The sequence below is a fragment of the Hoplias malabaricus genome, chromosome 7, assembly GCF_029633855.1.
Source record: "Hoplias malabaricus isolate fHopMal1 chromosome 7, fHopMal1.hap1, whole genome shotgun sequence".
Lineage (NCBI taxonomy): Eukaryota > Metazoa > Chordata > Actinopteri > Characiformes > Erythrinidae > Hoplias > Hoplias malabaricus.
The window spans coordinates 13,522,324-13,534,918 of NC_089806.1; the positions used below are offsets into that span (position 1 = coordinate 13,522,324).

A 12,595-nucleotide genomic window follows, 5' to 3' on the forward strand; every position below is an offset into this window, starting at 1 on the left:
ATATCCAACCAACCTACTTCAGGCTGTAATTCTAAATTGACTTTTATGTTTTGTGACACAATACTTGGAACTATTGCACAGAAGCCGCAACCACTTCATCTAAAGTTATATTTTCCAGGATTTAGGGTGTGCACACCTTGCCCCCTTTCTATTCTTTGTAGGACATATGCTTTCAAGTTTTTAAAGAAATCTGCAGGTGCATTTGTTCTCACTACAAACTATAAGAAGTTGGTTACATTTGCTGCTTCAGTTTCTAGGTAATCAAGAGTGTTGGAGTCTGAGCTCTGGGGTGATCAGTCTTGAGAACACAAGTGGGCTACGTTGCCTTTTTATATTTATTTATTTTGTACTTTTTATTTGACTATTTTCTTTAGTCAGGACTTTTCAGACCGTTGGCCTTGAGTTGCAGTGGAAGGATGGATGGAAGGATTTTTTTAAACCTGAAGCAAGTGTGGAGTATTTTTTTCCCAGTCTTATTATCTCCTGTTTTTTCTTCTATTGGAACTCCTTCAAAATATCTCCTGAAATAAAATAAACAATCTCTGATTTGGCACCTAACTCTACAATAGCACTGTGTTCTATAATATCAGAGATCACATGATCTAGTCTAATTAAGATTACAGCCTTGATTATGTGAAAGGAGCTATTTGACATTATAATGTGTAACATGTATTATTATTATTATTATTATTATTATTATTATTAATTGGAACATAAGAGCTTTAGCTTTTCATAAAATTAAAAAGCAGATTTCAGATGCTGAACACATCTAGGGTTTGGGTAAAATTGTGCACAGTAGACTTTGATGTTTTTTGCCATATTACTAGAAAGAGTGTTGTTCTAAAAAAGCAAGGCGACATCCAAAATTACACTGTTTTTCTTCCCTCTTTCTCCCGCTCTCTCTCTCCAGGTTTCTCCATTCTCCCATTTCTGCTCCTCACTTACAACTGTGCAACCATGGCAACTTGCTTTTGGAGACCTTGGACAAGGTGTGCATGTGCCTGCTGAAAGTCAAGGCCAAAGTGAGGGCACAGGCATTACCAGACAATAGAATAGAGCGGCTCCCTTTCCCCGCCCAAATCTGAACACACTGAATACTTCCCTGTGTGAATATGTATGCGGGCCACTGGCGATCTGTTGAGCAATATTTAAAGCAGTGTGTATTTGTCTGCCTTGTTATATTTGCATAATGGTGCATGCTTTACTTCAAAGGATTATTGAATGAGTAAATGTACAAAGCAATATCCACTCCAAGAAGTGACAAATGAGAGAGGACCACAGGGCGAGCCCTACCCTGTCTGTCAACCCAAACTAGAGTGGCTCTTATTTCTTTTTTTTTTTTTGCAGCTGAACAAACACATACACATACAGATTTATTTTAGGTGCAGTGATATTAATATTGATTCTGTCTAAATACAACAGTCTGCATGGAAGGATGCCCTTTGAATTTAGTAAAAAATATTAAATAAATAAAGGAATTTAGAACGGTTTATGATGTATTAAAAAGAAAATAAACATATTTAAGTTTGTTTTGTCAACAAAATTAACTGTTTTTGTTTGTTAACATGGCTGATTGTTTTCTCCAGTACACTGAAAACTGCACTAAAATCATGATGACAAGTTTAATATTTACAATTACATAAAAGCGGGTATTGCATGTTCTATCGTAGGATCAATTGTACGATTGATGGGGCACTTCAAAGCTCCAATTGAAAAACATTCCAACTTCTAAAATGTCTTTGTTAGTTTTATGATGTTATTGTGTTTGTATCCCATGCATGACGTTGCTGGTGTAAATCTCAAAAAGGGTGTCCCTTTGTCATCTACCTGTTTTTGGCTTAGTGAAATAGGCTATTTGCTTGCTATTTATGTAGCTTTGTTGTACTGCATTTAAACAGTCCCCATTTATGGTTTATTTTATTTAGCTCTCAATTTCCTGTGTGGACGTCTACTTGATTTTTCACGGCTTCGCAGGGAGGACGAGGAGACGGACATAAATGCAAGGAATTTTATTTAAACAAAGACAGAATCAAAATAAACACGGGTAATAAATACAGACGGAAATAAAGACAAAACTAACTAAATAGAGTTAAACAAGGACAGACAGGGAAGAGCCATGAACCGGGGATAGACGCATGTGAACAAAAAGACCATGAAACACACATCTGCACACACAACACCAGACAAAGGAACACTCAAACTACAGGGGTATATCAGGACAAGACAGACGAGGAACACCTGGAGACAATAACGGGACAGAGACAGGACTAAGGCGGGACAAGGGTGGAGACATGAACAGTAACAAACAGAGCCATGTGCTAAGTGAGCACATGGCAGGGAAAACAGACATGACAGGACAAGGGTGTGACATTGATGGCTCACTTAGGCCAATTATTCCTGAAAAGCAACCACACACTTAGAAAAAAAATGACAGAAATGGTCTATTCAGACAAGACTAAAATCTCTGAGATTTATATCCACACATAAAATTAATCCCAACCAGATTGGGCTTAAGGATATTAGGCATTCTCTATTTCCAACTCATCCACCTCACTGGGCAACTGATGCCATCACGCCCCTGCAAACTCTTGAGGGCCACCCATAGCATGCATTTTTCAAAACCTCAAAGAGGGTAAGGCCCTCTTCCAGGTGAAATTGGCACTGCAAATACAGCTTCAAGGGTAACCATTGATATTAACTATACTACAGATATCATGTTTTTTTTATTATACAGCTAAAAACTAGGAATATTCTCATCTGATCATGTATCCTGAAGGTGGAAGGAGCTTTTGAAGCTTTTTTACTAACTTGTAAATGCAGAATACAAGCACCTCATGTTACAGCATGAACACCAAATATCTTGTTGAAGCCGTGTATATGTGGTTATGGTCTTCATTAACATGGAATAAGTAGATTGCCTTTTGTTCTTAAAAGACTGTTAAGATTAGACACAAATGCTACACTAATGCTATGTTGTTTGTGTTTATTAGCCTATGGGGCTATGGTTAGGCTGGTTTCCATTAATCTTATAAATATTATATTTCTACCTAGTGCATTCTGGGTACTGCAGAGAGAGAAATATATATCACACTGAGGTGCAAACCCAGTTAATATCAAATCAGCGTATCATTACCCCCCTAAAATGAACTGCTTCAAACTGGATAGGGACTAATTTAAATAAGGAGTGACAGCAAAAACAAAACAGACTCATTCAGCCCAGCTAACAGATGACTGTATTCTTCCTGTGTATTCTCTACATCTTAATGACCACAGTGATTTACAGCAGGCAGTGGCTGTGAAATGGCGAACCTTTGCATGCTGGTCAGAAAGGAACCTGTCATCAATAAGCTAATTGTATGCATGGTCACACAGCAATTAGTGTCTAACACTCTCTAAGCAACTCATTCTATTCACAGCCACACAGCCTCATACTTCAACACACACATTCCTGTCAGTGAGGATATGAACAACTGTCAGCCCTTTAAGCATTTATTTGTCACAAATGAGAACTCTGGTAAATGTGATACAGTGTATTAGTTTATGGCTAGTTATTTCTGCTTGTAGATAATACGCTGAAGGATTTTTAAATACTAAGTCCACTTTTCACTGTGTAGAAGCTGCATAAACCTATTTTTGTTGGAATAACTACAACAGCAAAGCCATTAAGATACATAGGTAAAAGATAATATGGACCTTTTGTTTATGCTTGATTGTTTCTCAAAGGATCACCATAAAGCGTTATTTTCCTTTAAGCATCAGAGCAAACCATCATTTTCTGTGAAAACAGAATACAGCCGTCTAATACCTTGCTTTAGTAATATGACTATTTGATGCATTACTATAACAGATTCACCTGGAGGGCACCCATTTGCTGCTTCCACAGAGGCCCAGCTGAGCACAGTCTTCGCCCATTTGGATTTCATAAACCGTAAGACTCTTAAGCCTCGGCATTGATCAATGACATTTCACCACATTAGGCTGTGATGCCTTCCATGCCTCTGCAGGCTGAATGGGCAGTAAGAACGCTGTGTGCTGACAGGATGACCAGAGGCAAGTCACAATGCCACAGCAGGTTTGTGTAGAGAGCGAGGGGCTGGGCAAAAGACTAAGGGACTGTGATACGTTGGGAACCACGCAGCATGGTCCAGGCTGAATCAATGGCTGCCTCAAGGAAATATTGCTCCAAACACAAGTGCCTTCACCTTGAGAACAAAGCTTTAGCAAAGCTGTGCTTACCTGAGGAAGAAGGAGGCTGCTGAACTGCTTTGTGAAGGAGGAGGAGGCAGTGGGCATCCCTGACTGGTAGACCTGCACTCTGTTGGAGAAACAATACTAACTTGGGAAGACCTGGGAATATCGCATGTCAACGTGTCCTTGTTTGGAGCCAGACTCTGTAGGAAATAAAATGACAAAGGACAAGAAGTGAAGAAAGATATATGCTTGAGAAAGACACTATACAGGACAAGGACACGAAGTATCACAGATGCAAACCACAATAGCAGCCTCTTGCAGAGTATTCCCTAAATATGAGTGAGTTTATGAGAAAAAGCAGCCCTTGTGCAATTCCTAATTATGAGAGTGTTAAGTGTATGCATGTGTATATTTGAGTGAGGGAGTAAATGATTGACTAACTGAGTTACAAGGCACTTGCATCAGCTGCTTCGCAAGTGATGGTCTGTGATATAACAATTATATCATCAAGAGGTATTTGCTTAAAGGGACATATTAAGCAATGTCCATGAAAAAAATGAAAAGAAATTACTTGTTCAGAGCATTCATTTATTGTCTGTAAACATTTATCCAGTTCAGAGTGGCTGTGGGTCCGTAGCCTACCTGGAATCACTGGGTGTAAGTCAAAAACAGACTCACTCAAACCTACGGATACTTTTGAGTCGCTAATCTATCTACCAACGTGTGTTTTTGGACCGTGGGAGTAAACCGGAGCACCTGGAGGAAACCCACGCAGACACAGGGAGAACACACCAAACTCCTCATAGACAGTCACCCTTAGCAGGACTTGAACCAACAACCTCCGGGTCCCTGGAGCTGTGTGACGGCGACACTACCTGCTGCACCACCGTGCCACCCCTTGTTCAGTGCATGTGCCCTACCCACCCACAAATTATAAATCAAAATAAGTAAACAGGGAATGAAACAAGTTATTAAGATGAAATGGAGCAAACACAACAAGCATGTAAAATGAAGTGTACTGAATAAAAGTGAAAATGCCTAAAAATCTGAGAGTCTGCCCTTTGACCCTTACTCCTGGGTTCTCATTCTGAATTGAACTGTGACTCATTGTTATTATTAGGAACAGGTGCTGAAACCTGTCTTCTGAACAGGGCTGTTTAGACGGGGAGAACACTGCTGTGTTGGTTGATCCTTGTGGTATTTTGTCAAAGCTTTGTATAGCTGTCTTTTATGAACCCACAAATTAGGTATAATATGCCCCCTTTAAACAAGGGCACAAAGTTTAATTGATACAAAGCATTAAATGTATTAATTCATATGTTAGATTTTGATTATTTTGCAGCCTTATATTTATTTTAGTCCATGGATCTGCATTTCCTTATACTGATGTGAGTGTCCCAGTGTCACCTACATACATTCTCTTGTATTGTCATCTTTACCTGTATCAGCAGATACTGACACATGCGAGTATGTTATACGTAGATTCATTTGACAGTCCTGACTATGTTTGAAATTAGTAGAAATGTGAACTGAAACAAAACACTGGCCAAAAAGTTCAGAGTGTGTTAAAAAGAGTTTCTTTCAGTAAAAAAAAAACCCAAGACAGAGATCAAGTGTAGCACAGCCCAGAGCAAAGAGCAGATGCCCTGAGGCAGGGACCAGATAGCAGAGGAAAATGGCAGTGCAGGCTGGTGTGGTCCAGCTGTTTGACAAACAGGCTCGTTTCTGCTAGGGATCCTTGGGGAATACCTGCTAAACTGGCAGGAGCAGAAGAGGCAATGATCTGTGCAGGCTCTCTGGGCCCATCCAACCATCTGTAGCAATCTTTTAATATCTTTCCTCACAAGCGGTATGTGGGAGGGTATACTGTGTTATTCACAACTGCTCTAATCTTTACCTAGAAAGATGCTTTTCAATCCCTGTATTTGACTGTTTAAGCTAATCTAAGTACACTGAAAAAATGACACTTCTTATTCACTTAATTTTTACATCAAAGATTTCCAGGAAATTAAATAATGTACATCCATATACAGCTTAAATACATTTGAAAATATGTAGATGTTACTGAAATTCCATCTCTGGCTGTTGAGTAAATTCAAGGTGTCATTTTTTTCAGTGTAATCAAAGAGGTGTAGCTACACTCTTCCTTGTTTCTGGAGATGTATGTATCTTTAAATTAATATAAAATATTTGTGAGGCAGCTGAGATGTGTTTGGGTAGTTTATGGGGTGAATGTTAGTGCCTCTTTGAAGCGCAAGATAATGTCCGTTTCTCCTTTGAGACAGCTTTTGTTAGGAGAACACAGCAGATACCCATTGGTTTTAAGACTGTGGGGAGCATTAATGAGTCAGTAAGAATGGACAAATGAAATACTGAGGAATAATAAATGACAGGGTGTTCTATGACTTTGCACAGCGGTGTATGTTTCTACAATGGCAGCACCACACTGCAGTCACTGCTCATAACTGTCTGTTTGTCTTTGAGTTTATTATTCAGCTGAATATGCTTGTAGCCACTAGCCAACAGGATTAAACCCACAATGCGTTAATCCACTGTGACTGCACCGGTAACACAACCCAGTGGAGTGCCAAACATGAATATGTGGCAAGAGCGTAAGGATATCATCACCTCGTTGTTCCAGGAGTGTGTAGAAGGAGATGATATGGTCTATAAGTACTTGAAAAGTTATATAAAGAAGCAAACGTTTGCATTGCTGTCAAGTTTTTCCTTCTCTTTGGCATCGAAACAAAGAGGGAACAGTTGGAAGTTCACTCAAACCTGCACTATACCAAACCTGTTAAATGTAAATCTAACTTTGCCTGGTGTTTCTTTAACTAATGCAAGGTTTTATTTTGAAACTTCTGACCACCTGTTACCAGCCAGTGAAGGGCAACCCTTACTTACGTCATTGCATATAGAGACCACACTGAGTCTGGACTATTAAGATTCACCAGCTTTCCTGTTTATTACATCTGAAAACCATTGCTAAATCTTTGCATGTTAGAGCCAGAACGTAGAAAGCATGCACTGTGTAACCGGACATGAAGCACATGCAAGACAATGCTTGGTGGCTTCTTATCGTAGCAGGGAGAGTGTAAAAATAAGCAGGAAAAAGGGGCATGCTGGAATCAAAAAATTGGACGAGCTGTGATCTGCTGACAGTCTGACAGAGAGATAACGAGAGCAGAAGAACACACACACACATACAGAGGTTAGAAAGAGAAGCTTCTGGCCCAAGAGAGCAACATCTCTAACGCCCATCCCAGCTGTATGCAGTAATCCACGTCACATCACACTCACAGTAATTACATCCTCATGTCAGAGTCCACCATTAGGGCCCAGCAGGGACACTGCGATGGACGTTTCTAGTTCAAAATGGAAGGCTAGTTTTTTTCCACCCCCCCCCCCCCCACCCACCAACCCACCCACCCACCAATTAAGCCACACTTTTGTTAAAGTGCTTTATGTCCAAGAATACCACCGTAGATCGATAAAGCCAAGTTCCAGCAGGGTGGTTATTCATTTCAATTAACATCAATAAAGCTGCATGATCATTACAATAAGTAAAATTGCACATCTGTCAACATCAAAAAACCCAGGTTTTCTTGTTCCTGCAAAAGGCCCTTCCAGGAGTTCCACTGCATGAATCACCAGCTCAAATGAATCACCCATCACACTCTGTCCCCTATATACACACACTGATGATCAATCTCACTTTCTCACATCCTTTCACTCACCATCTCTCAATATAACTTGCTACTGCACTTCCCCTTTTTGTCGCAGTATCTATTACAGAACACACACAAGAGAACAAAAACAGAGCAGATGGGACCTATGTACTGTATGTATACTTATGCTGGAATAGGAAAGATGAACTTGAGCGTAAGTACAACAATCTTTTTCAAGTATGTATATATATTTTTTTTCAGAGATTCAAGGTTTCTGATTTCTTTACCACTAATATCTGGTCAATGAGTTAAGGCCAGGTTTTATTAAACATACACACTCACATAATACAGATACAAGCAAATATACAAAAGAAGATACACAAATTACCAACAAACTATCGACACTTGTCCCTGGTGAGGGAGGACAAATTAGAAGCAAGGTTCATGCAAATGAATAAAGGCATAACCTCTTAGTTAGCACATGCCTAGCAACATACATATAAATTACAGTATGGCTAATGCAGTTCATTCATTCATTCATTATCTGTAACCGCTTATCCAATTCATTGGGCACAAGGCGGAAATACACCCTGGAGGGGGCGCCAGTCCTTCACAGGGCAACACAGACACACACACACACACTCACACCTACGGACACTTTTGAGTCGCCAATCCACCTACCAATGTGTGTTTTTTTTTTGGACTGTGGGAGGAAACCGGAGCACCCGGAGGAAACCCACGCGGAGAACACACCAACTCCTCACAGTCACCCGGAGCGGGAATCGAACCCACAACCTCCAGGTCCCTGGAGCTGTGTGACTGCGACACTACCTGCTGCACCACCGTGCCGCCCCGCTAATGCAGTTTTTGAATGAAAAGCTGTTCTAACCAGTTTCTTTGACTCCAGTTTCTTTGTTAACTGAAATAAGTAATTACTCCTTGAAATAAATGGATTCTGATAGAAAATATATGTGACTATAGTAATATAGTTATATTGATTTATTTCATTATCAGTTGGTGGGATTACCGGTGGCTTGGTGGCACAACAGTTAGTGTTAAGTGTTACCGTTACTCTGCACCAGGGTCTTGGTGTTGTGGATTGAGGAGTGTGGTGATGCCTCAATCCAAATTCTGCCCACAGTCCAAAAACACATATTGGTAGGTCTGTCTGTTCAAAAGTGTCAGTAGGAGTGAGTGGTTGAGTGACTGTGATAGTGTGTGGTGCTCTGTGATGGATTGGTGCCCTGTCTGGGGTGTGTGCCTGTCTTGGGCCCAGAGATTCAGAACAGGCTCAGAACCCACCGTGACCCTGAACTGGAAAAGCAGTTTTAGACAATGAATGAAAGAATGAACTCAACTGAAGTCATCTGACCTCAAGTGCATTCCCTGTGATAAATTCACTACATGTTGTCTGGCTGTTTGTAACTTTCCAATTTGGAAGTCACTGTGAGTGGAACCTCTTTGCTAGAAGAAGGCATTAAAGGCAAAATCCCAAGCATTGAAAAGCATAAACCAAGATAAGGATATTGCTCTATTCCTGCTTCACAAGTGGGTAATGTTGACATATTTTTGCTGTTTCAGATGACTTAAGGTGGAATGTCTCCAAATTTAGAAGATGGCTAACTGATTTACTGAAAGTGCTACAAAACTAGACAACTCGAGTCACAAATTAGTTTCTGTGGTAATTTAAACAATGAATAAAAACTTACAGACAAGTTAAACTTCAGCCATGTACAAACAACAGACATCTTTCCTGTTAAACATCCAATTTAACCTTAAAAGACATGGAGCTTCTAAACATAGACAAACCAGAGAGAATTGTGTTTCCCCACAATCGTAGACATCTTTAAGAGGAAAACTGCGATAACTGTATACATCAGGATACAAAGGGGTAAAAAATGTGATGAAAAATGCTGTTGCACATACACGGGTATAGACAATGAAACTGAAACACCTGGTTTTAGACCCCAATAATTGATTAGTATGGTGTAGGGCCTCCTTTTGCGGCCAATACAGCGTCAATTTGTCTTGGGAATGACATATACAAGTCCTGCACAGTGGTCAGAGGGATTTGAAGCCATTCTTCTTGCAGGATAGTGGCCAGGTCACTACGTGATGCTGGTGGAGGAAAACGTTTCCTGACTCGCTCCTCCAAAACACCCCAAAGTGGCTCAATAATATTTAGATCTGGTGACTGTGCAGGCCATGTTCACCTTCACTTTCATGTTCATCAAACCAATCTTTCACCAGTCTTGCTGTGTGTATTGGTGCATTGTCGTCCTGATACATGGCACCGCCTTCAGGACACAATGTTTGAACCATGGTCTTACTGGTGCAATGTGCAGTTAATGAAGATTGGCCACCAACCTCCCACACTAAAATCACAGGTGTTTCAGTTTCTTTGTCTAACCCCTGTATATAGTAATTTAGTAAATAGTAAATTCATTCATTATCTGTAACAGCTTATCCAGTTCAGGGTCGCGGTGGGTTCAGAGCCTATAGTAAATAACGGTGGTGCAATAATTGTGCAAAATTTGAGTAGATCTGTCCTATAGAACGCTGGTTCACACTAATCATAATATAATCACAACACAAACAGGCCAAAATAAAAAAAAACATCTTTACTGTGCTCTTCTGGCATATTTCTGTGCTTTTTAATCCACTAGAGATCAAAAAGGCAAATCCTTTAATTCAGTTTCATTTTGATATCGCTTTTACAAAAGGCATCACAAAGCAGCTTTGCACAAATCCATGTCCAGACTCTTAATAAGTGTCGCAGGAGGGAACAGGGGAGGGAAAAAAACAAGTGGCCTTCGCTTGTTCAAAGTTCTAAGAGAACTGTTTAATACATTTAAGACTGCAGCAGGTTTGTTTATCAGTATGGTAGATATAACAGATAAATAAAGGTTGCTAAATGCAACTGGCTTTAGGGAAACATTTAATTGGATTCAATTATTTCTGGGTTCTTTACACTTTTAACTAGATTTGCAAATATTTGAACTTAAAGCAGTGGTGGTCAAACTGGTCCTCAAGGACAGATACTTCTTGCTTTATATCTATATGTTGGAAAGCATGGTTGCAGCAAAAATGTAGGCCATCTGGGGGTCCCTCAGGATTATTTTAAGAAGGGAACCCTCTCTGATATCTCTACAGAACAATTTTAGACACCTTTATTTAAGGGTGTATTATTAGTATGTTGATCGTATTTCAGCAGAAACAGCTGAAATGTACATTTAAGGTATTTGCCAAGAGCAACTTGCAATCACACACATGCTATAGATGTACATGAATATAGCATTAGCAGTGTTGCCCATGGAATCTTCCTGTGGAATCAAACCCCAACACGCCACATTGTGTTATACACTACACAATACAAGCTGCCAAATATTCTGTCAGAGCAACAAAAATAATCAGGCTGTTCTGAGTGTCTCTAATCAGTGCAGCATGGGAGGACTCTAGTGTCCTTCACAGGATCTGAGTAGTGCCCAGTGAAGAGGGCATCACAGCGTGGCTCTGTGTGTGCAGTCAAGCAGACAACTGCCCCAGATGGACGTCAGGTGCCATTTTTTCACCCTGGGTGAGACTGCGCTCCCATCTGTTGACAATTTGCAGTTTTGGCTCCCTTCACACATTCAAACTCGGTTCGGATCTGGTTCTTCACTGGCCTAAATTAGACGAGCTGCCAGAGGAGGCCTATTAGTTAACTGCAGGTGACATGCAGACTTGAGGATGAACAGATGAAGCTTGGCCTAAATGACACACAAGTAGGATCTGTATTCCTCTGTCTGTTTACACGATGAGACTTAAAGAGATAGTGTGTCAAAAATTAACACAAATATTCAGTTGCAGTTGATCAATCAAAACAAGACAAGTTTGCTTCTTTAGCTTTGCAATGGAGCTATGATGCTAAAGTAGTTAAGCAGTAATTGAGGCTTAAACCCCACCAGGCTACCACTGTGCTTGTATTTAGACACTGCATGCCTAAATCTTCCCACATTTGTTTCAAACTGTGTGGAGCTGATAAGTAACTAAAACCTTTTATGTACAACATTATGAACATAAAAGAGCTGCTTTCAAATTTTAGCCCTGGTCTTTTGTCCCCAATAGCACTAGGCTAGCAGTGGGCTAATGCACATACAAATGTGACTTTGGCTGCCATATGCCAAACATACGCATTCCTCAGCAAACGAAGTCAAACAAGCACACACTCAGAACAATTGCTTCATTCAAATTCATAGTGTCACACCTCCAAACAGCAGCCTACTGGGCCTGAAGAATTCACCAAGGCTGAAATAACCTTGTGTTTTGTGCAGGCTGTGCTTCTCAAGGTCTAATTGCTTTTCAGTGGCTGGGAGATGGGGGCAGTCATTGTCTGCTCTGATGTGAAGCAGAGGGGCTTGCCTTCACCTCAGCATTGTCTCAGTCTCTCAAAACATACAAAGGGTCACCTCCGTCTGTACACCTGTTGCCTTTTACAGTGGGAGAGACAACTATGACAAGCACACTGCCAGACTTCCATTTACTTTCAGCAATCACTCACGGCACAAGCTGTCCCCTCACATATTTTTTCATCTTTTATGCTTTCAAAGAATATTTTTAACATGTCACAAAATTATGAATGGAATGAGGGTCGAGACAGTAGCCTTGCTGCAATATCATAACGTAATCCAAGCCCTCCAGGTGTAATGAAACAAAAACATGTCTAGCATGTCATAAACGTATCTAACTATCACACC

The 12,595-nt window shown here is 40.3% G+C and overlaps 1 protein-coding gene across 1 annotated transcript in view; it reads right to left on the reverse strand.

Moving 5' to 3' along the window:
* The window catches only part of kif26aa (kinesin family member 26Aa), a 105,104-nt gene that overhangs the window by 50,240 nt on the left and 42,269 nt on the right, over nucleotides 1–12,595 (reverse strand). Inside the window, exon 4 of the mRNA XM_066677371.1 lies at nucleotides 4,237–4,391. Coding sequence (XP_066533468.1) covers nucleotides 4,237–4,391 — 155 coding nt within the window. The remainder of the gene's footprint in view (nucleotides 1–4,236; nucleotides 4,392–12,595) is intronic.